The sequence below is a fragment of the Tiliqua scincoides genome, chromosome 3 (assembly GCF_035046505.1).
Source record: "Tiliqua scincoides isolate rTilSci1 chromosome 3, rTilSci1.hap2, whole genome shotgun sequence".
NCBI classification, from domain to species: Eukaryota; Metazoa; Chordata; class Lepidosauria; order Squamata; family Scincidae; genus Tiliqua; species Tiliqua scincoides.
The window spans coordinates 131294561-131321244 of record NC_089823.1 but is presented as its reverse complement, the minus strand read 5'-3'; the positions used below and the strand labels follow the sequence as shown (position 1 = coordinate 131321244).

At 42.8% G+C, this 26684-nt stretch overlaps 1 protein-coding gene across 1 annotated transcript in view; it reads right to left on the bottom strand.

Annotated features, from left to right (window-relative positions):
* COG3 (component of oligomeric golgi complex 3) overlaps positions 1–26482 on the bottom strand; it is a 45319-nt gene extending 18837 nt beyond the window's left edge. Inside the window, exons 1-15 of the mRNA XM_066622644.1 lie at positions 26280–26482; positions 23007–23153; positions 20852–20913; positions 20169–20334; positions 15917–15991; positions 14486–14578; positions 12907–13032; positions 12303–12383; positions 11549–11592; positions 8639–8765; positions 7662–7753; positions 6327–6466; positions 4440–4600; positions 3134–3239; positions 897–1021 (exon numbers count right to left, since the gene is read on the bottom strand). Of these exons, the coding sequence (XP_066478741.1) occupies positions 897–1021; positions 3134–3239; positions 4440–4600; positions 6327–6466; positions 7662–7753; positions 8639–8765; positions 11549–11592; positions 12303–12383; positions 12907–13032; positions 14486–14578; positions 15917–15991; positions 20169–20334; positions 20852–20913; positions 23007–23153; positions 26280–26423 (1689 nt within the window). The 5' untranslated portion in view covers positions 26424–26482. The remainder of the gene's footprint in view (positions 1–896; positions 1022–3133; positions 3240–4439; positions 4601–6326; positions 6467–7661; positions 7754–8638; positions 8766–11548; positions 11593–12302; positions 12384–12906; positions 13033–14485; positions 14579–15916; positions 15992–20168; positions 20335–20851; positions 20914–23006; positions 23154–26279) is intronic.
* Between the last annotated feature and the right edge of the window lie 202 nt (positions 26483–26684).

The window sequence follows — 26684 nt, the reverse complement described above, 5'->3', positions numbered from 1 at the left end:
ATCAGTAGCATATAGCCCCTCTCTTCTGGGATGCATATTTCTTCCATAGTTTGGTACAGTTAAGCATCACAATCAGCACTGGTGTTAACCAAGGATAAGATGAAGTATGAGTCACTCCTAATCAGGATTTCAGATAAGGGTATGTGGCATACTAGCAAACCCTGCTTAACACTAGACCAGGCCTATGTGCACAGAGACACAGAAAACCCATAGAATGCAGTACTGGTCATACTATTCAGCTTCTTGAGAACCTCCGTTATCATTTTTCTCATACAAAGACAGTATGTTTCTAGCACTTGTAGGTATGCGTGAATGTATGAGGGCAACACCTCCTGAAATCGTGGTAGCCAGAAGAGTCACTGAGTAGTTTCCAGCAGTTGAGGGTGCAGTTGAGTACCCTGCATCACCCACTGCCCCACCATGAACATATTATGGAAAAAAGAACAAACATACAAACTTGCTCACTCAACCTACTTCGTGCAAATTGAACATGTCTAGATTACCAATGCAGAGTACATATAACCTTGTCTTTAACCACAGCTAACATCTTGCAATGTAATGCCTGTGGAACGATTGCAAGAGGAATTAATGTTCCAGAATAAGGCAACACATGAGCGTAACAAATGAGAATGTTACATGTAATACACTGGCCCAATGAAGACATCGGCTTAAAGACCAAAGGTATAAGATAGCTATCTGGAAATGTTATCTTCCTGTTCAATTATTGTCAAATATAAACCACCTTACATAGCAGGAAAACAAGACTACCAACAAAAACCCTGAAAACAATAAATTGGCTCTTTTCTCTTTTAAGTTGTGCCTTTTCAAGTAAATAAACATGAAAAAACTTAAAATGCAGCTTCAGTATTATGTACAAGACAAAATTTTATGCCTACATCAATACATCTGTAAAGCTTGGACAGACACACAAGGGTCCTTCTGACTGTGGGATACCACATTCCATGGAGATCTGCCGGTGAAATTGTGACATGATGTCTAGGATTAGGTGATTCCGGCGTATCTACAAATACAGAAGGTATATACAGATTTGGCTGTCACTTCACTTTCAAGAATATTCAGTCTTTATTACACAATGATAATCTTCACTAATTATATAAGATAATTTTTAGGATGCTATACTAGTACTAGGCTCAGCCCTTCAGTATAACAGTTTGAACACAATCACCATGTTGACAGACTTGGTTCCAAAAAGATGCAATATATTTATGCAGCTATAAAGTGATAGGGGACTTAAATTCAAAAAGTCTGTGCTGAAATAAAACACTGAAGAAATAAAAGGAAGGAAACTGTTGGCAAATATTTCCATACATATCTTCTCCCCCAGGAAAATACATATTTTCATACTTGGGGCCCAAACCTATCCAACTTTGCAGCACCGACATTGCAGCAATGCAGCCCAGAAACAAGAGAACAAACATTCTGTTACCTTGAGGAGGCCTTTGTGACTTCCCCACCACCACCACAGGATGCAGTTCATGTCCCATTGGCATGGCTGCATGGGCCCTGAAAAATTGTATAGGATTGGACTCTTGGGGCACAATCCTATCTTGTGCTAGAACAGGCAAGCCAAGAGGCTTCCGTGTATCCAGCATAGGATAGGAGCCCAAAGCAGCTAAGTCAGAGCTGAGTAAGCAACCCTTGCAGCTATGGTTCTCTTCAGACTTGCACCACCTCCTGAGGTGGGAAGGAGAGTTGAGCGGCTTGAAGCCAGGTTCCAGCCCCGCCTCCCGCTCCCTGCCCACCCGCCCCCAGTGCCGCCCACCACCTGCCCTCCCCCCACCCCAGAAGACCTCCCTTCCACCTTCTCCCTGCCCACCCCAGAATATTGCATCAGTCGAGCTCAGAGGCGTACGTTGCCACGGAGGCTTATTCCAGCCTCTGCAGGCAGGCGCGCCTCTGTGTGCCGGCCTTGCCGACTCATGAGGAGGCGCAAATGTACCTTACGGCACGTTTGTGACCCTCCTGGGCCAGTGCAAGGGACTTGCGCCGGCCCAAGAGCAGCTCAGAATTGCGCAGCATGTAACATATGAAAAATGAGACAAGAATGAAGTCAGTATAGGCAGAAATCCTGTCAAACTGGCCTCAGTCTGGCCTTTGTTTCTATATCATGCAGCCTGCGCTACGCAAATATACTTAGAAGTCAATCCTACTTATTTAAATGCATCTCATTCCCAAGTAGGCATAGGACTGTAATCTTAAGATTACAGTTTCTCACCCTCTTGCATAGAACTAGACATAACCAATCACTCTAGTTTTCTACTAATACACTGCAGACAACTGGGAGAACCTAGAAAATACAATTAGGCCTGAAATGCCAGGCAGGTTTAAGTCACAAGTGGAACCAAGAAATATTCTCTAGAAAGGCCTGCAGTAACCCCTTTGTAGCATGAATCGTGTCAAAGGCCTTTCAGAACATCCCAATACAATAGCCACAAGCTGAGGTCTATTATGTTTGTGAATGTTTCATTTTATATGTGCCTCTGTATCAAGAGTCCCCCAAATACTGTAAACTCACAGATGACTATCAGTGGCAGACTTCCCCTTCCCCACTCCTGGGGCAAAGGTTCGTGAAGCAGCCCCTCCACAAAAGATGCTGCCATTCCCCTGTGCATGAAGCCGCCGCCCCCACCTCTGAAACACAATGGAGCTTCGCATGACCTTAGAGCCAACTGAGGAAGCCTTGTGAAGTGCAGTTTCTGACAGCGTCAGGAGCCTCAGGGAGGCTTCCCACACTGTCCTAGAGGCACGCTGGCATCTGCCACATTCGCCTAGGGCTAAGTCCACTGCTGATGACTAGAATCTATGGTTGGTATTCTAAGATTGTCTGTGAGAGGAAGAAGCCCTGATTGGTAAAAATTGTCCTTTCCTGTTGTACCGTCTCTTGTTCCCTCGGCAGCCACCTGCCGCCCCCCCCCCCAATGTGTTCCTGAGGGTTGTGGGACACTCAAGATATTTTGAGGAGCAGGGAGAAAGGGAGATTGGCAAAAATCACCCCCCCCTCGCACAAATGGGCTTTTTTCCCACTCACAAAAGATGACTTTAGGATATAACCCATTATTAGTTTGCTTTTTACAAGTACAAATTACTTTGAAGCCAGATAAAAACCACACACCAAGTTTTACCACACTGCAACTCTCTGGCTCTTCCAGTTTCATATCTGAAAGTGAAGCATCTGCAGGCAACTTCTTCACGTCTTCTTTCAAGCTTTGTGCAATTTGCTAAAGGAAAAAGCCCAGTTTGCAGATACAGTACTTATTAATGTTTTCAATGCAGAGATTTCCACTGATTTGCAAGGGAACAAAGCTATACTCAGCCCTACCTCCTCTTCAAGCAGAAAAATGAAGACATATCAATGTAACACAAAGCAACCTAAGTTAGTTCACTGCAATTAAGTACACTTCTGAAAAGTGAAGCCAACTATTTCTCAATTGCAATGAAAATAAATAAATTTTCTACAGGGGTCTGTGCTGTATATTTCACATGTGGTGCAAAAGTTTGGTATTAACAAAGGATGTAAGCACATCTGGGTTTCCTAGCCAGTTCAGCCACCTTATTACACCCGAAAATTAAAAAATTTTTTAAAAAACTTAAAATAACTCTTATTTATTTTCAAAGATTTATATCCCACCTTTCTCTGGAGATTCAAGGTAGTCCCCAACACAATACAAATGCAGCCACTAAGGGCGCAATCCTAACCACTTATGTCAGTGCTTTCCAACACTGGCATAGCGGTGCCAATGGGACGTGTGCTGCATCCTGCAGTTGGGTGTCACTCACGGAGGCCTCCTCAAAGTAAGGGAATGTTTGTTCCCTTACATCAGAGCTGCATTGCCCTTAAGTCAGTGCTGGAAAGCACGGACAGAAGGGGTTAGGATTGCACCCTAAGTGGCATCTTCCATTTTCCTCTACAGTCAGTCATTCCTAAAATAGCAATGGGCCCCTAAACTCTAACATACATTTCAATGAAAACAAGGATATCTGTCCAGAGTAAACCAGTTGGGTACTGAGTACTGTCTGTGAATAAGTCGAAGAATTCAAAGGAAATAGCCCATTTTCCTTGCCTTGCTGATCCAGTGGTCCAGAAACTGCTTTATAAAGCAGCGCCTTCACTTGCCCAGGAAGGGAACATTAAAGCACACTTCTAGCTCTCACTTCAGTAAATGCAGAAACATGGATTCTGTGGTGCTTGAAGAAGGTGTGCTGCCCATAACACAATGTTGCTCAAAGCTCTTCTTTTGTTTTTTGATGACCAAAAGCAACATTGTAAAAGTGCACAATTAAAGAAAACAGCATGTACTTCTTTTTCCATTGCTGTCTGGTCAGGTAACACCTTAAATTTCAAGCTTATATAGTTATTTATAATTATATATGGTGGGGATTTTTGCTTATTTAAACATCTGCCAAATGCAGACACTTACCTCCATCATTTCCAACTTTGCAGGATAGGCAAGGTCCCCTGGAGCAGGCTTGTAGCCAACAATGTCAGTCTGAATGTAGATATGTGTCCTGTAAACCAGTCGCTCTTGGACATCCTCTAACATCTGCTGAACACCAGCAGCAAAAGCAGCCAATTGTTCCACTATAGGAGAAATTCATCAGCTTGAAATCACCATTAATTTTTCCTCAGTAAAGTTCACTGCTAATGCCAAAAACTTTAACAGACTTTACAAAAAAATGCAGATATAATATTGTTGCTGAAACAATACATGAAAGCCTAACTCAGGGCCTAGTCTTCAAATCAAAGGGAGGGTCCAGATTAATAAAATCACCCTGAAAGACAGAAATTGGACCAAGCTTTTGATTATCTGTGAATTTGTTTACTTGTTTGTTAATTCCCTGTTTTCTCTAGTTGGGGGCCAACCAATGAGGACCCACACTGGGGCATAAGAAAGCAACACCCACAGAATCCAGGAGGGAATAGTATTGTATATATATTATAGCCTAGGGTCCAGATAAAGAAGAGCTTTCAAGCTGAAGATTGCTTTAGCAGCTGCAACCACACTAATCCTATTGATGCTTAATAAAGGTGTGCTGAGAGGAAAAAAAAAGAACTGCAAGCTACTTCCACTACAAAGGAGGGCTACATACATCAGTGATGCACTCTGATCAGTCACAGAATTCCCCTGTCAGAATCATATAAAGTGAGATGATAAACACAGGTGGCAATGAAAAGATACATTTCATGCCGTATGTAGTCTGACCCTGGATTAATAAGAGTCAGAGTGAATTGATTCTTATTAATCCAGGGTCAGACTACATACGGCATGAAATGTATCTTTTCATGGCCACCTGTGTCTAATATCTCACTTGAGCTCAGGGGTGCCCAAAACCCAGCCCTGGGGCCACTTGTGGTCCTCAAGGACTCCCAATCCGGTCCTCTCAGAGCCCCCAGTCTCCGATGAGCTCTGGCCCTCTGGAGACTTGCTGAAGCCTACGCTAGCCCAACGCAACTGCTCTCAGTGTGACGGCCAACTGTTCGACCTCTCATGTGAGCTGTGGGACGAGGACCTCCCTCCACTGCTTGCTGTTTCACGTCTGTGATGCAGCAGTGGCAGCAAAGGAAAGGGCGGCCTTGTTTTGTGAAAGACCTTTTACAGGGCACGAGCTATTGCAAGACCTTCATTCATTCATAAGTTCCATCTCTAAACTATTCATTTATATAAATTTATTCAAATTTGAAATGTAAATTAACTCTTTTTTTCCCTGTCCCCCAGCACAGTGTCAGAGATGATGCGGCCCTTCTGCCAAAAAGTTTGGACACTCCTGCTTTAGATTATTCTGACAAGGAAATTCTGTGATTGATCAGGGTGCATCCCTGACACACCATACTATCATAGAGCGTGCGGCAGGCGCCCGGGTTCCGGAGCGTGGCGGTCCCCCAGACCGCCAGGCTGCAGAACAGGACATGGGGGTGTGGGGGAGGCTTTCCAGGGAGGGGGGAGGTGTGGGGGAGGTGTGTCCGGGGGGAGGGGGAGAGGCGGATCCGCGGAGCCGAGCTCCACAGGATTCAAGGCGCTCAGGCAGGACTGCTCGCCCTACACAAGCACCTTTACTTTAGTGGCGACCAAAAGGTCGCCGCTAAAGTGAGTAGCCCCACTGCAGGGCTGCTTCCCTTACTCAGGGGAAGGGGACGAATGTCCCCTTCTGCTGATGAGCCTCCTGCGGTAGCACGGGAGGTGCAGGATCCAGCGGGAGCCCTCCGTGTAGCTGCCAGGTCCCAGAGCTCAGGATTGGGCTGTTAGTCTGTTTAAAAGATGCATTCTAATTTTCATCAAGTGTTTCAGATTTTCAATTTTTAGAGTTACCATTGTTTTGAACATGATCTTCCAGCATTTCATTTTTGAGAATCCCACAGAGCTCAGACAAAGTTTCTAAGTGAATCACATGAATGATCAATGGCCTCAAGACATCATATAATGACAAACATAACTTCTCCAAAAGTTCACTGTAAGACAGAAAAACAAATTCAGTACAAACAAAATAAACCTCGGCACCATTAAAAAAACTGGCAGTGATTCAAGTTTCCTTTGTGATAGCCTTGCCCTAAACCAGTATCAGAATCACTTGCAACTTGGACACTGCATCACATACTACAAATGAAGCTGTATTTGAGCTTTGGCTTCTAAATCCAAAACTGTCAATACAAAATTTCAACTCCACCCACTGCTACAATACCAGTAGCTAGGTATTATCAACTGATCTGAGCTAGTAAGCTAGAACTAGAGCTGTAATTCAATTTTAAAAAATCTAAACTCCATTAAGAAGTTTCAGTCTATTGACAAATTTATAAGTCAACCATTTAGGAGGTCTGGTCTAGAGGGTAGAGCCTCCGTTTGCCTGAAGATAACATCCACAGGTCGCCAATTCGAGGCCACCGGCACCGTGCAACCTTGAAGCAGCTGAGCAGCTGACAAGCTGAGCCGAGTTATTCCATCTGCTCTGAGCGTGGGAGGATGGAGGCCAGAATGTGAAACCAGATCAGAAAGAAACATCTGAGTGTTGTGGTTCTTGAAAGATAGAACCTTCTTTCAATTGTAAAAATCTCTATGGGGATTTAATAGCCTGCCTATGTAAACCACCTTGAATAAAGTCTGAGGAGAAATCTGACGACCAAGAAAGGCGGTATATAAATACCTGTGTTATTATTATTAATTCATTTATTTTACTATGTAAACAGCTTTGTGAACTAAGAACATTTTTCTTGATAAAAGCAGTATACAAATATTCTTTGTATATGATTTGCATACACTTAAAACAATAATTTTCAGGACAAAGTTTGTTTCTGGATTATGGAAGCATGTATCATGCCAGGATATCTTAGAAGAGACATTCCATGTTACATAAGAGAGGAAGAACACCTCATCCAAGACAGCAGCATGTACCCATGTCTTGTGTAAGATTTAAAAGCACTTGGGTTGATATCTCTGTATTTTATTAAGATTTCTTGCAAAAGAAAAGTTAGATTAGATCCTGCTCACCTTAGTGAGCAGAAACATTCCTGAACCCTCCAAAAATATAAGGGTGTGAAGGAGCAGGATGGAAGCTGCCACGTGAGCTTCTACCCTCCACCTGCAATATATCCCTGTGTGAACAGTATCATCAAAAGTCTGACACAAGGAAAAGTTCTCTAGGCCACCTACTCCAGTTTTGGTGTTGGTTTTGTGAAGAACTCGTCATACAGCTGATGTTCATCCTGGCATACATGGGCCATAAAGGCACAGCCACTGCGGACCTGAAATCAGTAAAGGAACAGATCTGTATTTAAGAAAGGCTTCATCACTGTGCACTTCATCATTGATTCTTCATTAATTTTAGCCAGTTACTTTTGCTCTCTTGGAAATTCCAGAACTAGCTGAAAAGGAGATCCACCCAAAATCATACAATCTCTTCCAAGTGAAATAAAAAGTTCCTTGTGTAATTTTGATTTCCTAAGTTGGGGAAGGAGGGGGAAGGGAGGTTCTCTATCAGAGATGCTCTGAGATGCAGCAAACTGCATCTACTGCAGCAAAGTAGATTTCATTCCAGTACAGAAAAGAAAAAGCAGTTAAACTGTACTGAAAGCTAAGCACCTTGGAATGCAATCCTCACACCGTGTTTTGCTGGCGCAGGTCCCCAGTGCCAGGTCAGGAGTGTCGCAAATGTGCTATAAGGCAGGTTGGTGGTGACTTCTGAGCTGTGTTGGCCAACAACGCATGGGAGAGGGTGAGGGGAGGGAGTTCCGAAGGTGGGAAGAGGACGGAACAGGAGGCAGATTGGGCCAGGGAGGAGGGCAGGATCGGCCACGGCAACACAGGTCAAATCCTAACTTCAGTCTCTGGCCTGAGCATCCTTACATGGGCTGCTTAGATTTGCGCCAGCTAAGTAGCTAGCGCAGATGGGAGCATCACCATGGCATGGCTGGGGCTCAACATGGGTTAAGGGGAATAATATCCCCTCACCCCAAGATGACCTCTAGCCTGGATCTAACCTATGCTGGATACATCAAAGGTAGGTTGGCCTACGCGTTCCAGTGCAGGTTAGGTTGGACTGCCTGTTAATGATTCAGCAAAAGCATTGTTTCTCCCAATGAATTCAAAAAGGAACTCAAGTTTTGAACAGAAAACACCATGATTCTTACCAGAGCACAATGATCTCTGTTGTTTCGATTAGTTAATTCTGTTACAGTACTAGTAATGCTAGGTCCTAGCAAGAGCTCCCTCTGATCAAGGTAGCATTGATGGATTTCATTAAGCAACTGCTGGTACCTATGCAAAGACAAGAATCAGGAAGCATTCACCTCACAGAAGGATTAAAGTATATGACCAAATTCTAGCTGCAGTGTTAAGTCCTAAAACAGCAAACCTGTTCTAGGTTGCATTTCAGACTGTTATGCAAACTGCCACCTCCAATGTTCTACTTTACAAATACTTTCAATACACATAGAAAACATATTGAAAGGGGCAATTGGACTAGAACCTTAAACAGGCAAGCTAGTTTCCTATGAGCAAGGCATTTCCCCTCCACTCCATGGATGAGCACTCAGTCATGTAAGCACCAGCTTACAAGATGAACAATGTGTCAACTGGTTTGAGAATTTCTTGTTGAAAAGTGAAATACCCCCTGAAAAAGTGGTCCTCTCTACATCAAGCCATTTTGTCCAAAAACCACAAGGCCTTTTGGTCTGCAGTTACAAGGGCGTGTCGTCCCCCTTACGTTATACACCCTCCAATTCCAGAGGCTACTTGGGTAGATTACTTTTCCAAAACCTTTTATTCTCATCCTCCCCCTCCTCTCCTAAATGATGCCCTTCAGAATCTTCCCGAATGGCAACCGGTCTCCCCGACTGAGATTCACGATCTAATTATCTCTCTTAAACCTGCCAAAGCTCCAGGCCCTGACCTCATAATTAATGAGGTCCTGTTAAGCAATCCTGGTTGGTGGGCAAACCCTCTAGCTTCACTTTTCACCGATTAACACCTCGGGTTGTTTTCCTGACGTATGGCGGCATTCGTTTCTTTTTCCAATTTTTAAGAAAGATAATCCAGCTCTTCCGTCTAATTACCGACCAATAAGTCTTTTGTCCAGCATCGGGAAGATTTATGCCAAATTCCTCCTTTCTAAATTATCGTCCTGGGCGCGCTCAAGTAACCTTCCAGGGACTGAACAATCTGGTTTTCGCCCAGGAGTTTCTACTCTTGACCATGCTTTTCTTTTATCATTTTTAGCAGAGAAATATTCTATTTTTAACAGATCTAGTTTATATGTTGCTTTTATCGACCTTCAAGGTGCGTTCGATTCTATAAATAGAGATCTTTTATGGAATAAGCTCAATAATTGGGGAATTGATCTCCGTTTATTATTTTTACTTCGTCAACTTCATTCTCATAATCGTTGTCAAGTACTTATTCCCTTTTCTAATGTTCTTTCTTCTAGTTTTCCAATTAATAAGGGTGTGAGGCAAGGATGTATCCTTGCCCCCCTACTATTTAATTTATTTTTGGCAGTTTTCCCTTCTTATTTAGCGACAAATTCTTTTTCTTTTCCAGTAATTAATAATCTTCCGGTTCCTATATTGCTCTATGCAGATGATGCTGTTCTCTTGGCTTTAACTAAATCTGGGCTAAGGGAACTTATAACTAAGTTTCAGTCATACTGTAAGAAGAATGACCTCATCATTAATTCTAAAAAGACACAAATTATGGTTTTTTCCCCGACACTGGTCTCCTTCCATCTGGTCAAACAATTCTCATTCGTACCTTCAAGTCAAATCTTTTAAATATCTAGGTCTTCTGTTTCACTACAAACTATCATGGTCTCTTCACAAAAAGGCAATTATTTCTTCCACTAACACTCACCTTTCAGCTATCGTAAATTTTCATTTTAATTCCGGAAATCAATTCATTCCTGCTGCAATTCAAATTTTTAAATCCAAGATTATTTCCCATTTATTTTATGGAGTTCCATTATGGATACAAGCAGTTACCAAGGATATTGATCGGTTAGCCGCTTCCTTCTTTCGGAAGATTCTTGGAATTCCTAACCTTATTCGTCTTTCTTCTATATTAATAGAGCTAGGTCTTCATCTTCCCTCCACCTATGCCTGGTTGTTAACATTTAAATTTTGGCTCAAAATTCACTTAACTCCGTCCCCTGATTCTCTTATTTCGGTTCTATTAAAGGATTCCTATGTCTCCTCTTGGTTTCGATCAGTGGAAGCAAAACTTCCATTAATCTTTTTATCGAAGCATTAGCTGATTTAAGCTTACAACAAGCCTACAGTATTATTAGGGAGAATCTTTTCTTGGCTGAATTTAATTTTCTCAAAAGTACTCTCAATCCCATTTGTTCTCCTCTTTTCTTTGGTCTATCTCCTCAACATGTTTTGACTTCCAATTACTTTTTCACTCTCACTAATCCACAGCTGAAAAGAGACTTTTTGTTAGCCCGTTTTAACATATTCCCTTCCGCAGTACATTATGGTCGTTTTTTGTGTATCCCTCGAGACAAACGTCTTTGTTTATTTTGTAAGGAAGTTTCAGACACTCTGTCTCATATATTATTTTTCTGTCCTCATCATTCTTCTATACGAAAATTATATTTAGCCACCTGGTTTTCCTATTATCCTCCTTCATGTGCATTCTCTCTTTCAAGGTTTATGGAAGATGCTATTGGATCCTTGACATTTGCTGTTGCCAGATACCTGGCTCTTGTTCTATCAAAAACTCCTGCTTTTAGACAAGTTAATTTGTCTTTGCAAAATGTGTGACCTGTTTTTTTTCCACTTGCTTTGGGAATTTCCAGAACGCTTTATAGTTGATCCTAAGCCGTGATTCCTGAGTCATAGTATTGGTTGGTTGAACAGTTTACTCTTTGTGGATAGATTTTTCCTTGATGTGTGTCGCTTGTGTTGCATGCTTTTTGGTGTCTTTGTTTCGTAGAATTTGTTACAGATGTATTTATGCTATTAAAGGTTTACTACTACTACTACTAAGTGAAATACATTTTCAATAAAAAAATTTTACAACCAGCTTAGATTTTGCATACTCACTCTGGCATTTTCTCTGATCGCTGCTCTATTTGCTCAATAATTGTCTACAAGGCAAGAGGGAGAAGTTAAGAATGTGCTGTTGCTTCTCCATACAGGAACACCAGATGCAGCCACATAATAAAGAAATAGTGTTCTGACTCATTTCTTGCTTGCTTGTTAGCTCTACAGTTAAGCAAGAGCTCCTAAGAGATCCCAACTCTCAGCAGCTAGATCTACTTCCCTAATCAGACACCTTGTTGGAACAGCTGCTTCAAAAGGTTAATATTGTATGGACTGAAAAAACTGCAGAGTGAAAATACATATATAACGAAATATTCATTACATTATTATTATTATATTATGTAACTGAAAAAATTACATAATTCATCTGAACTACAGGCAAACTAGAACACCTTTGTATAAAGAAGTAACATCAAACTGGACAGTAAATCAAGGCTTTGCAAAATACAAACAAGGTCAGTTGTAACTGCCCTTTCCCTCACTTCTTCCCAACCTTCAAAGACACCCAAGTATTCTGCCCGATCCCTAAACTGATTAAGAAAGTACAGGTGTGCATAACTTGATGGTGATGCATTCTCTGATCCCCACTGTTAAACACATCTGTCATTAACAGAGTACGCAGAACTGTTCTGTGCATTAATTAATTGTGGATACACTGAACAAAGATAAATTGGGAGGAAGGCAATCAACACTTGATAATGATGTAACCAAACTTTTGCCCACCTCTCCACTCTACCATGGTATGACAACTTACTCTGACTTTGGGAGCAGCAGCTCTGAACTTGACATAAAATAATGTGAAGGCATTGTCTGAAGCTGGCATAAGAGAGGGGTCCTTTTAAAAAAAAAAGACACAAAGTTTTCTTTAAATGTTGACTCATGATAGGAATTGAACATAACCATGCAAAGTTACTGCGCAGTAATTCTAGAAATTTCAATTGATTGTGGGAAATATGTTGCAGCGCATACAATTAAATAGAGAAGAGGACAGAGGAGAGACCAAACAATCAAAGGAAAATTCAGACAGCATGCAGTCTTCTCCAGATAAAGAAGCAGTCTTCAAGAATCAGTACTATTGTTCCTTTACCTGCAGTCAATTTCAAGCACAAAATCTCCATTATCAATTTTAAGGTACATAATGCACTTTACTAAACACTAAGGGTTGTATCCAAAGAAAAGTAATCAGGACAAAGCACTAATAAACCCACCTACAAGACAAGGGTAGCCCAATGTCCAAAATAATTGTGTAACACAACCATAAAGTATTATTTAAGCACTAAGCCACAACTGAAATGACACATTATTGAGGAAGTATAAACTCTTTAAAAAGCAATGCATTGCTTGTTCATCCAACTTACCCTTTTAATAAATTGACTTGTGAGATTCTGTAGTGTATTCACAGTGTATATTTTCATGAGATGCATAGCTTTAGAAAGGCATTGTTTAAACTTTGTTAGATACACAGGGTAATCTTTAAAGTTTGGCTGAAAAAGAAAAAAAACGTTCATTTTATTCAGTATATACATCCCATTTATGATTTTTTTAAAAATACAGCTTTGAAAAAAGTGTTTTTTAAAAAAGAACTATGAAGGATGTCAGCTAGCTAGAAGGGACATACAGGCGTCATCCTGTATCTGTGGGGAATACATTGCTGCTGCTGCTGCAGATACCTGAAACCACGGATAGTAGCGAACTCTATTTAAACCGCCCCATCAATCTCATGAGTCACCTGTCTTCATTTGCAAACAGAAGCTCTTTTGAAAAGGAAGTAGACAGCTGAACGAACACTAGACTTGTAGCTGCTAGAGCAGCCATTTTCAACCACTGTGCCGTGGCACAGTGGTGTGCCGCGAATGGTCCCCAGGTGTGCTGCTGGAATTTGGGAGAGGGTCATTTATCAGTAGGGCCATTGGGAATGTGAGCCCCCCACTGACAGCACAGTGTGCCTTTTCAATTGTCAAAAATCTGATGGTGTGCCTTGATCTTTTAATACCTTGCCAGTGTGCCATGAGATGACAAAGATTGTAAATCACTGTGCTAGAGCAGGGGTGCCCAAAGTTTTTGGCAGGAGGGCCACATTGTCTCTCTGACACTGTGTCGGGGGCCGGGGGGAAGAATTAATTTACATTTAAAATTTGGATACATTTAGATAAGTTTACATAAATGAATATATTAAAGATGGAACTTATATGAATGAATGAAGGTCTTGAATTGCTCAAGGCCTATAAAAGGCCTTGCACAAAGCAAGGCTGGTTTTTCCTTTGCTGCCGCTACTGCATCACAGACATGAAACAACAAGCAGCGGAGGGAGCCCTCATCCACTGCTCATGTGAGACGTCAAACAGTTGCCCTCACACCGAGAGCAGTTGCACTGGGCCAGTGTGGGCTCCAACAAATCTCCAGAGGGCCAGAGGCTCGTTGGAGACTGGGGGCTCCCTGAGGGCCGCATTGAGAGGCCTCGAGGGCCGCAAGTGGCCCCAGGGCCGGGGTTCCCGTGCTAGAGGAATGCTAGGAGGAGGCAACAGTGAGAACATTAACAGGAAGCAGAAAATAAAGGAAGCAAACAGACAACAAGAATGTTAGGCTGTTAGTGTTCTCACTGTTGCCTCCTCCTAGCACCTATTTAAAAGATTTCTATCCCACCTTCCCTATGCTGAAGCAAATGCCCACAGTGGCTTAGAAATTCCATGCTAAAACATACAAAACAAAATTATTATTAGCTACGAGTCTAGCATTTAGCTGTCTTCTTCCTTTTCCAAAAAGCTTTCATTCTTAAAGCATTTGCAAATGAAAGAGACTCAATTTCTCAACACCAACCACTCCAGGATCAGCCAAAATACACTTGGAAAAGCGGAATAAAATAGAAACCAATAAAATATAGGATTATATACTGTAGACACAGTAAGGTTATTTAAACCAAAACTGAGCACAACTTACATGTGATGAAATATATGCAATGCAATCATCAAGTTTGGCCAGCATAGGGATGAAACCTTCACTGTTTATGGACAATGTAGGAGAACTCAGTTTCTTGAAGAAGAAAAAAAAAAAGCACAAACCTGCATGTTATAGAAGAACAAACAGGAAACAACAAAAGAAAAGATATCTGCAGTCAGTACTATATTGCTGCTACTTACCAACAGGCACACACATAGTCATCACACAACACGTTCTAGTTATTACATTAAGAACTGAGGAAGACCAGATTAAGTTAAAGTAGCACTACCAGATTATTCTGCTGACTGAATAAAGTTGAAGGGTTTTTTTTTCTTTTTTAACTCACTTTTGTCCAGCCCACATGTGAACACATTTGGCCCGTTGCATTGGGCAGAAATGGCTTAAACACACAACAAACTCAAACACATTTCCCCCATCAATGTTTTAAACATCTAAACAACTGAAAATGAAGTGGGCCTGAGAAGGCTCCAGCCAGAAAGATCCCAAGGAAGGAAACTCAGCCAAAATGCTCCAGCTATAGACAGGGATGATAAACAAATCAAGATGATCAAGAAGGCATACAGAGAAGCTATCTCAGCTGCCTAACCTTCAGCTAGCCCAGGCCATGCCACATCTGGCCCAGGACAGAAGTAAATCAAATATCCTACTTCGCACCACCAGCACAGAAAGTAGCTAACATTATATGGGGATATGGAGGTTTTTCTGCAGGCATTTAGATCAGAGCCCTCCTCCTGCACTCACTAAATGTGGACAGAGGGAAAAGACATGCACCAAGTAGCTGTGCCAATATAGCAGCTGGTCACAGCACAAGGAGTCCTTGCTTCCAGTGTGTACCTTCAAAGGGCTGCAAGTAACATACAGAGTGATCCTCCACACAATGTGTTCAGGATTCCACACTGCACTGAAGACCCATCCTCTTGTTTGCCACTGTACTCAACAAATACTAAATGCATGAAAGTCTAGGAGGGTAGCTTAGTGCATCACTGTGGCTAATCAGCATGTTTCTGTCCGCCCCCCCCCCCCATTAATCTGAATGCACTTTGCAAGTTAAAAAGGGATTATACAGCAAGGCACAGGGGAGGTTCAAGTATAGCAGTCTCCTTTTCCTGCCACTTCTGGAGAGCACAGCTACAATAAGTAAATGGTTCTGGAAATGGAATAAAAGGAAGGAATGGTATTGTGTATGGAATTGCACTCCATGATCAAATATGGCACCATCTTCCCAAGTCTTGTACTTGAAGCCGAGAAATGAATTTTAAGGTTTTACTCTTTCACACGTTATGACACTTGTAGTTACAGGTGCCTAGGAAGGTGCATATTTTCAAGCCCTTTACATTACTTTTAAATGGACATGATGTATCAAAAAATTTTTTTAAGACTGTTGGTCTTTTGGGAGTTGAGAATACTTACTGAATTAATATTTTCCAAGTCATTAAAATATGAAAGCTTCTGCTGGATATTTTCTGCCAGGTCCACAAATTCAGACTATTGAATAAGAAATTAAAGATTGTCAGCAAACTGAAAACATACATGTGCACACAAACTCTGCCATCTTGAACTGCTTCTTAAAAGCAATAACAGTTCTAAAGGGGCCACTGCAAGTGAGTAAGTTTGGTTTTTTGTTTACACAGGTTGAGACTAATTATTCCATTCCAAGCTCTCAGGTGGATGGCAAAAAACACACTATAGCAAATCAGTTTAAAAAACAAAGTTTCTTTGCTCCAGTGATTGAAAAAACAGCCTTGCTGACCTTTTGACTCTAAGATAAGAGTCATTAAGAAGACAATCCATCAATCAGTCTTTCTGCAGCACTTCACTCAGCCCCTCCCTTCACCAATGCAAACCTGCTCAGGGGGAAGGGAGGGGCTGCTGGAGAGAGAAGGATTGATGGATTGTCAGCCAGCTGCCCTCTCTCTCTCATTAAGGAGGCTACTGTTAAAGGACTGTTCAGTTTTTTAAACTGATTTTAAAGGGATGCATTTTTCCCCTTCTCTAGGGATCAGCACATTCCTTCTCATTTGCAGGGACCATTCGTGTTGAAGTGTATAAAAAGGCTGAACCTGTACATTTTTTGGACCTTCACTTACGTAGGCCATGGCAGCACTCCAAAGATGTCTTTTAGTGGTAACATATTTGGTGAATCTATCACATCCATTTTAAAAGGAAGAGACTTCAATTTAAAACAATTTGCTTTCAACAACCATTCACACATTTCAAATTATAAATGATCTTTTGATTTCAGTTATCAGAAGCAACAATTATATAAGGAAAGAACCTCTCTGGATAGAGGCTCTTAGGCCCATAGAGTCTATAGCAGTGTTTCTCAAACTGTGGGTTGGGACCCACTAGGTGGGTCACGAGCCAATTCCAGGTGGGTCCTCATTCATTTCAATATTTTATTTTTAATATATTAGACTTGATGCTCCCATGGTATGCGACTGCATTGGGGGAAATGTTACAGACCTGTACTTTTAACAAGCTACTATGTACATTGTTTTAACAATGACAGTCAATGGGACTTACTCCTGGGTAAGTGTGGGTAGGATTGCAGCCTAGGATTGTCAAACGTTTTCCTGTTTGATGGTCACTTGCAGTCATGACATCACTTCCATCGGTCCTGACAGATTCTCATTCTAAAAAGTAGGTCCCAGTGCTAAATGTGTGAGAACCACTGGACTACAGGATGACCCTCACTAGAGAACCTCAGAGAAACCTTGCACTCCTGACCTAGGTAGGATAAGATCTGCATGGAGCCTTCCTCATTAATGGAGACAGTTTAGAAGTTTCTCCTGTAAATGATGGGAAAAGAAACGCTTCTTCCTATTCTAATGGAGAAGGTACTCATGCTATTCTAGTGCTCAAATTAACATTTAAGTTAAATTACAATTTCCTAAGGAAATATTTGCAAGGTGTAGCTAGAGCAGGGTGGTCCAACTTTTAACAGCCAGGGGGTCGCATGACCCTGGTGTCACCACCACCACCCCGTCCCCAAGTGTGCAGATGCGGAAATAATTGGTGACAATATGATGACAACCGCTGAAGCAGAAGGTAAAGTTACTGAAGAAGGCAGAGGAGAAGGCAGAGGAGATCAATAAGTCACCGGGCCCTGATGGCATCCACCCAAGAGTTATTAAGGAATTGAAGAATGAAGTTGCAGATCTCTTGACTAAGGTATGCAACTTGTCCCTCAAAACGGCCACAGTGCCAGAAGATTGGAGGATAGCAAATGTCACGCCTATTTTTAAAAAGGGAAAGAGGGGGGACCCGGGAAACTATAGGCCGGTCAGCCTAACATCCATACCGGGTAAGATGGTGGAATGCCTCATCAAAGATAGGATCTCAAAACACATAGACGAACAAGCCTTGCTGAGGGAGAGTCAGCATGGCTTCTGTAAGGGTAAGTCTTGCCTCACAAACCTTACAGAATTCTTTGAAAAGGTCAACAGGCATGTGGATTTGGGAGAACCCGTGGACATTATATATCTGGACTTTCAGAAGGCGTTTGACACGGTCCCTCACCAAAGGCTACTGAAAAAACTCCACAGTCAGGGAATTAGAGGACAGGTCCTCTCGTGGATTGAGAACTGGTTGGAGGCCAGGAAGCAGAGAGTGGGTGTCAGTGGGCAATTTTCACACTGGAGAGAGGTGAAAAGCAGTGTGCCCCAAGGATCTGTCCTGGGACCGGTGCTTTTCAACCTCTTCATAAATGACCTGGAGACAGGGGTGAGCAGTGAAGTGGCTAGGTTTGCAGACGACACCAAACTTTTCCGAGTGGTGAAGACCAGAAGTGATTGTGAGGAGCTCCAGAAGGATCTCTCCAGACTGGCAGAATGGGCAGCAAAATGGCAGATGCGCTTCAATGTCAGTAAGTGTAAAGTCATGCACATTGGGGCAAAATATCAAAACTTTAGATATAGGCTGATGGGTTCTGAGCTGTCTGTGACAGATCAGGAGAGAGATCTTGGGGTGGTGGTGGACAGGTCGATGAAAGTGTCGACCCAATGTGCGGCGGCAGTGAAGAAGGCCAATTCTATGCTTGGGATCATTAGGAAGGGTATTGAGAACGAAACGGCTAGTATTATAATGCCGTTGTACAAATCGATGGTAAGGCCACACCTGGAGTATTGTGTCCAGTTCTGGTCGCCACATCTCAAAAAGGACATAGTGGAAATGGAAAAGGTGCAAAAGAAAACGACTAAGTTGATTACGGGGCTGGGGCACCTTCCTTATAAGGAAAGGCTACGGCGTTTGGGCCTCTTCAGCCTAGAAAAGAGACGCCTGAGGGGGGACATGATTGAGACATACAAAATTATGCAGGGGATGGACAGAGTGGATAGGGAGATGCTCTTTACACTCTCACATAATACCAGAACCAGGGGACATCCACTAAAATTGAGTGTTGGGCGGGTTAGGACAGACAAAAGAAAATATTTCTTTACTCAGCGTGTGGTCGGTCTGTGGAACTCCTTGCCACAGGATGTGGTGCTGACGTCTAGCCTAGACGCCTTTAAAAGGGGATTGGACAAGTTTCTGGAGGAAAAATCCATTATGGGGTACAAGCTATGATGTGTATGCGCAACCTCCTGATTTTAGAAATGGGTTATGTCAGAATGCCAGATGCAAGGGAGGGCACCAGGATGAGGTCTCTTGTTATCTGGTTGCTCCCTGGGGCATTTGGTGGGCCGCTGTGAGATACAGGAAGCTGGACTAGATGGGCCTATGGCCTGATCCAGTGGGGCTGTTCTTATGTTCTTAAGGCGGTGGCTATGACGGGGCTTTCTGATCAGGAGAGAAGCTGGAATGGTGCAGCAAGCAAATGGAAAACTGCTGAAACAAGAGGAGGGAGGGAGGTATTCGCTGTCGTGAGGCTTTGTGAGGGCCACCAAAAAGGTTCTTGTGGGCCACAGGCAGCCAACAGGCCTTGTGTTGGACCACCCTGAGCTAGAGCAACTTCTTTTTTACATTTTGTTTTTGGTAGGTGACCAAGGAACTAACCAGTTATACCCAGAATAGGAAAAAACCAAAACATCACCCTAGTCCATCCCCCTGCCACTCATCTCAGTTTCCAAAATGCCTTTCACTTAACTGGAACTACCAAAGAGCAAATTTACACATACCTTCATCAAAGAGGAAACCCAGACTAAGAATTCTTTTTCTTTGTATTTCATACATAACTTACAATACTTACCATTATTCAGCACTTTTCACAGGACTTCACTCATATTATCTTGGCTTTGCAACACACCAAGAGGGTAGGGAGGGAGGTTGATGCTGATTTGCTTAAAACTATCTGGGGAGTTCATGGTAGAGGACAGATTTAAACCAGGGATGTACTGACTGGCAGCTCAGTCTTCCAGCCACTATACTATGCTGTGCCACACCTTCTTTTAAGCATTGTCACCCATTTCTACAGTCCACTACCATGTGCTTTCAGACTTCCACTATCTGAAGAGATCAGTGAAACAGCTCCTGAAAAAAAGTCTTAGTTCAACAATATGTGGCACCTAAGGGTGCCACTGGAAAAATGTAGATGTAGAGACTTGAAGGTCTAGAAATTTGATGCTGGCATTATGTATTCCAAGTATCAACTGAGGACTTTACTTTAAAGCATAGTGCAGATGCTTAGGATGGTTGAAGGATTTCCAGCCTAGACTGAAGTTACCTGTTCTTTCAATAGCTGTTCACAGGCTTCATGTAGTGTTCCTGTTTTGGTTGAGACAAAGAGATATTGCTTCTGTAATGACTCCAGATGCTGAAGAGCACTGTTCACATCGTTCAATATAGCATCACATTGTTCTTCAAATCCAGACAAATAAGACCTTGCTTGTCTAGAAAAACAAAAAAACACTGAAATGCAGACAAACAATTTGTACTGACAGGATTTAGCAGAGCAAAATGGGAAACCCTCATGCTGGCCAGGATTCTTATGGTGGTGTCACATAGATACATGAAACATCACAGAAGAATAATTTATGTTGATTGATGTAACAAGATCCAATCTTGCTCTAATCAATTCCAGTGCTGCAAAAAAGGGGGAGTCAAAACTCAAGCCACTCTCTAAACAAGATCACTGCTGTGTGCGATAAGTTGTGTAGGTAGACTACAGAATATGTTTGAAGCCACCATATGCAGATGATGCTAGTTAGTCTCTAACAAAAAACCTGCCTAGACAGAAGCAAACAAGCATTCATATAATTTACTGCAAATTCCACAGGAAGCAAATCTAGAGGCAGAAGTTAGGTCAATACATCAAGGGAGAAAAAATCATCAAGGGGAAAAAATCCTACTTAAGAAGCAGAACAGTCATAGAAAATATAGATAGAACTGATGAAGGAAAACAAATACCTGTACTTGGCCCCCTCATCCTGATCCATCTTGGTGTGGAGCTGAGCAAACCATGAGAAAAACTAGAGCAAAGAAGGGAAGAAAGTTCAGTTTGTTACACTGACATTTTATATATAAAGATATATAAACACACACACACACACACACACACACACACACACACAACAGAAAAACTAGCAAGACTTTCTTTAAAAACTTCAATACACAGTCAAGCAGAAAAGTAATTCTCTCTATACCATAACCATCACCAGCATAACCATCACCAGCTATTTAGTACTGCATTTTAATCTGACCCACTGACAACTACATTCTTCTTCATGCAACACATAAAACATGGAATTCACTGCCAAAAGATGTGGTTATGGACTTTATCTTCAATGGTTTTACAAGGAGACTAGAGGAGGAGAGATTTATCACTTGCCACTAGCCATGATGGCAGTGCAGAATTGCCACATTCAGAAGCAATATTCCACTGAGGAGCTACTGGAGAGCACAGCAGTATAGGATTCTCTCATTAGCCACAGAGGGAAGTTGGTGCTAGGCTAGATGAACCTTCGTCAACATCCAGCAGGGCTCTTCTTATGCTCTAAGCCAGGCTTCAGGTTGGCAAAATCTACCTTTTTTCAGAGCCTTGCAATTCACCAGCAACAGCCAGTTTCATAGTGATAGCTGGGGAGGGGAGGAATGGGAGGGGATGAAGTTATAACTAGCACAGTTATCTGCAGCATCCCATGAGCCATGCACTGCGGTGATCTGCCTGTATCAGTACAAATTGCTATTTTAAAAAAGGACAACAACAAAATATTAGTGTTAACCCTCCTGCAGCTTAAGAGAAGAGTTAAGATATTTATAAATTCAACTATACTCCCCAAAAGCATGGCAGCTGTAAGCTAAGGTGCCAGTGTGCAGCTAAATACTGTAGCTACTGCCCCACAATGTTCTGAGGTTTAGTATGTCCCCAACCTACAGTGGAAGAGGATTGGGGCTGAAAGGCCAAGGGAAAATGTGCGTGCATGGAGAATAAGTTGTAAGCAAGCACAACATAAGAGCCTGTAGAACAGTGCTTCCCCAATTGCTACAAGGGAGTTGGGAGCACCATAAGTATGTGCAGGGGAGAGACTTGGCAGCAATACAATTTCCAGGATTGCACTGCTGCCAGGGACAGGGTTATTTTTTTAAACTTATCAGCAGCCACCACCAGAGTCCCGGGGGTTCAGGGAGCCCTCTGCAGGGCCCCCCACACCTCCCAATGTGTAAAAATAACAAAAAAGGGGTACTTCCGATTTCACAATGAATATTGGAAGTGCCCTTTTTTCTTTTTTTTTATATGTTTAGAGGTGTAGGGAGCCCTGCCGAGGGCTCCCTGGACCCCTCAGGACTCCGCCGTTGGCTGGCAATAAGTTTAAAAAACCCCTCCTGGCCCCAGCAGCACAATCCTGGGGATCATGTCACTGTCTTCCCCTTCCCCGCCCCTTAAAGAGGCAGGGACAAGTGCTTTCCCTAGTCGCAATCCACCAGTTTGGGAACCATTGCTGTAGAACATATTTACTACTCAAGTGGCATAGAAGTTAAGGTCTTGTGCCTTAGTTTGTAACTTCTATGTTTTGGAGGAATACAAGTGAATTTGTAAACATCTTAGCTCTTTTCCTAACAAGTGCTTTTGGGTCCTAGAAGCACTGTCTAAGAATTAAACTTCAGAATGAAATATACAGTGGATTCCCCACTTGACAATGGCAGTTTTCCCAGAGGCACCACTGTATTGTGAAAACATAGTAACATGAACCCAGTAACATAATTTGTTTCAAGACCTCGGAAATTCATGTTTCTGCAACAGAACTAAGCTATTTCCCTCTCTAAAAGATGATTTAAAAGCCACCTACTGAGTTCTTTAGGGGCCACCGTTATCAGTTTACGCTATGTTGTAATTATAAACATAAATTATGAGGCTCTATCTTTCCTTCAATACACACAGCCATAATGTTAAAAACACTGCTACCAGCTGAGACACTACCTAGAAGGTTTGTGTCTGCATCATTGATTGGCTTATCCATGAGGCCCTGTTGATGGCAAAGTGATTAGATAGTAAAATGAACCGTCATTAAGCAGTTTAACACTGTAGTCTAACAAGTATATGTGTATGCTGTATTTTTTTTACCTGCTGTGCTGTTTCAATTCTTTCATTTTCCATACCCAGAGTGGAGAACCCCTTCAAAAGGATATCCTCTGTGGATTCTGGGACTGTGGCTGTCAGTGTTACAGTCAACGACTGTTGCCCAAGACTGCTGAAATCTTCAATGGGAAGCTGGTTTACAAAGAAATAAAAAACTGGCAATTATTAAAATAAAACAACTATTGGCGATTATTAAAATAGTTGTTTTAGCAATAGCAGTACAACAGCTACCACATTTCAGCAGGTTGGTGCTGCATACATCAGTTTTTTTCAAATAAAGGAGCAGTTCACTAATTCCATTGCTTCATATTTAAACTTCACACTAGATCAGTGGTTCTCAAAGGTTTAGCACCAGGACCCACTTTTTAGAATGAGAATCTGTTGGGACCCACCAGAAGTTATGTCAGGACCGGAAGTGACATCATCATGCAGGAAAGTTTTTCACAATCTGCAATCCTACTCACACTTACCTAGGAGTAAATCCCATTGACTATCGTTGTTAAAAGAATATATAGCCTGTTAAAAGTTCAGATGTGTAACATTTCCCCAAATGTAGTCACATACCATGAGAGCATCAAGTCTAATATATTAAAAATGAAATACACATTGAAATGAATGAGGACCCACCTGGAACTGGGTCCCGACCCACAGTTTGAGAAACACTACACTAGATTATTTCTAGCAAGCATATACATTCTGGAACATCAGTTCACAGAAGTTGCTGTAGCCAGCAAGCTCGAAGTATTCAGTTAATAAAATTCATATCTGAACTGACCCAATGAATTCTTAAATATAATAGGAAATAATTGAGTTCTTCTAAAACAATTGTAAATATACTGCAAATTCATTAAAGGCCAATCTCATCCAACATGCAACTAAAGGCAAGAGCAGTTGTACATTTATATACAACAAGGAATCAAAATTTTGCCCTGCCACAACCATGAAAAGCCCAAGGTTCTAATCTTCCCATACCCTCTAAATAACCAGTCATGAAACAACTTTAGAGATTCGCCTGCTACAGCTGTGGGGTAAGGTGAGGAATGGAAGAAGACATTCCAAGAGTTACAGATTCCATTTGCTCAGCTGCAGCTGATAACGCTGCAACTGTACATACTGCTAGAAAGGAAGGTGTTCAACAAAAGCATTCCCCAACAACTGTTGATAAGATATTATGTCATTATGAAAAAAGCCATAGATCTAGAAATATTGTGCTCCAACCAAACAGTGAAAACTGCTGACTCTCAGGGCATGTGAAAATCTGAGCTGAATATTATCGATGCTAATGGCAAGATGCTCAAGACCAAATACTATACATATTTTAAAGATGCTGTGCCCTTTCATTTTTGTCAGTCAAATTACAAAACAAAAACCATTCACAATGTATAAAAATACAAAATATGCATAAAAATACAAAACGTTTTGTTTGCTTTTTATTTTTCACCATTGGAGCTCAATCAGAACAGAGCAAGACAACAACCAATAAGACTTTATGGGGGAAAAGGCAAGAAAAGTTTAGTCATTACATTACACTAGGAGTCATTATTCCTAATAACACTGAGGTTATTAGGAAAATACAAAACTCAAATAGTGCCCCATTCTTCGCTGGATTTTTCTACTCAGTTTTAGGTTGTAAGTTCCAGTAGCTTGTGGCTCTAGAAGTAAGCCAGTGTTTCTCAAACTGAGGGTCAAGACCCACTAGGTGGGTTGTGAGCCAATTTCAGGTGGGTTGCATAGCACCTAGCTCAGACACCAATGAAAATACAGAGCTGCTGGGCAGGGTGAGCTCCAGGTGGGAGGGAGACATGGTGCTTTGTCCTAAATAGGTGGGAAAATGGATGCTGGAAGGGGGGGCACTATGTGTTTGGAGAAGGATCCAAGATTGCATTTTGTTGACATTTGAGTTTCAAGCTATGCAGAGTAACAGCACAAGCGCTCTGTGTAACAGGACCTTTGACTGACTGAGGCTTAGGTCTGAAGCCTAAACTGAGGATGTCACTTCCAGCCATGACATCACTTCCAGTGGGCCACGACAGATTGTTATTCTACAAAGTTGGTCCCAGTGCTAAAAAGTCTGAGAACCACTGAAGTAGGCTATCTCTCAATGCCAGATGCAAATGAGTACAGGATAGATACAGCTCCACTTCAGACTACAGGAGTGGAGTCATATTTGAGAATGCTTCCCCATGACAAAAAAAGGAGAAGAATCCTTCACTGCGCACAGTAAATGAGCACACCAGAGGAAAGCTTTGGCACAAACTACTTCCTGATTGGATGACTGACAACATGGAGGATGTTTTGTGTTTTTTTGTTTGTTTATTTTGTTTTTTAAAGGGCTCCCCTCCTGCAGTTTGAGGTGGAACTATTCGGAACATAAGAAGAGCCCATCTGAATCAAGTCAAAGGCCCATTTGTCCACCTTCCTGTATCTCGAAGTGGCCCACAAGATGCGTCAGGGAGCACACAAAATAAAAAGACTAGCTTCCTGGTGCCCTCCCTTGCATCCGGCATTCTGATGTAGCCTGCTTCTACAATCAGGAGGTTGCACATACCCATCATGGTTTGTAACCTGCGATGAACTTTTCTTCCAGAAATGCATCCAATCCCCTTTTAAAGGCATCTACATACCAGATACCGCCGCCACATCCTGTGACAAGGGGTTCCACAGACCAATTACACATAGGGTAAAGAGAGCGCCTTTTGTCATTTTCTTTTGTCTAACTTTCCCTGACACTCGGTTTTAGTGAATGTCCTCTGGTGTTGTGCAAGGGTTAAAAGAACATCCCTCCATCCACTGTATCCATCCTCTGCAACATTTTGTCGGTGTGCTACTTTTCCTCCAGAAATCTGCCCAGTCCCCCTTTAAAGGCATCTAGATGTCAGGTGCCACCCCCACATCCAGTGGCAAGGAGTTCCACAGACTAACGACTCGCTGGGTCAAGACAGGTTTTCTCTTGCTTGTGTGCAGGCTGGACTTGAACCTGGGCCAGCCACTTCTTCATGCTGAGTGGCACCCTGAGCTCCTCAGAGGAAGGCTCTAAGCCCAGCAGCGACCAGCCTGTCCCAGGCTGCCAGCCTCTCCACCCTTACCTGGGAGTAAGCCCCACAGACTACAGTGGGACCCACTTCTGAGTAGACATGCATAGGCTGGGGCTCCCAGTCTGCCCGCACGCCTCACTCAGCCCGCCCGCCCAACCCAGCCCAGCCCAGCCCAGCCCCGCCGGCGAGGAGAAGGACGCCTTCCCCGGCGGCGCTCACCCACCTCGGGCGGCGGGGGCAGGCACGGGAAGGCCTCCCGCAGCTCCAGCACAGAGTCGCGCTGCCGATCGCTGAGGGGCGCCATGGGCTGCGGGAGACGCTCCCAGAGGCCCAGCCGCTCCCGGACCTCGCCGGACAGCTCCGCCATCCTTCCTCATCAGCCCCGGGCGAGCGTCCGGGAGGGGGACAGCAAACGGCAGGCAGCCGGAACCAACGCGGCGGGATAAGGGGGGGAAGGGAAAGCGCGCCCTCCCTGTGGACGTCGCTTCCGGCCTCACCGGAAGTGGCTGGCACAGAAAGGCAGTGACGCCACAGGTGGAGGAAAGACAAGACCGGCGCGGGCTAGAGCGCCTGGCTTCCGCATTGACTTTGGAACGTGTTTCTATGGGCAGCTGCCCCAGGCAACAAT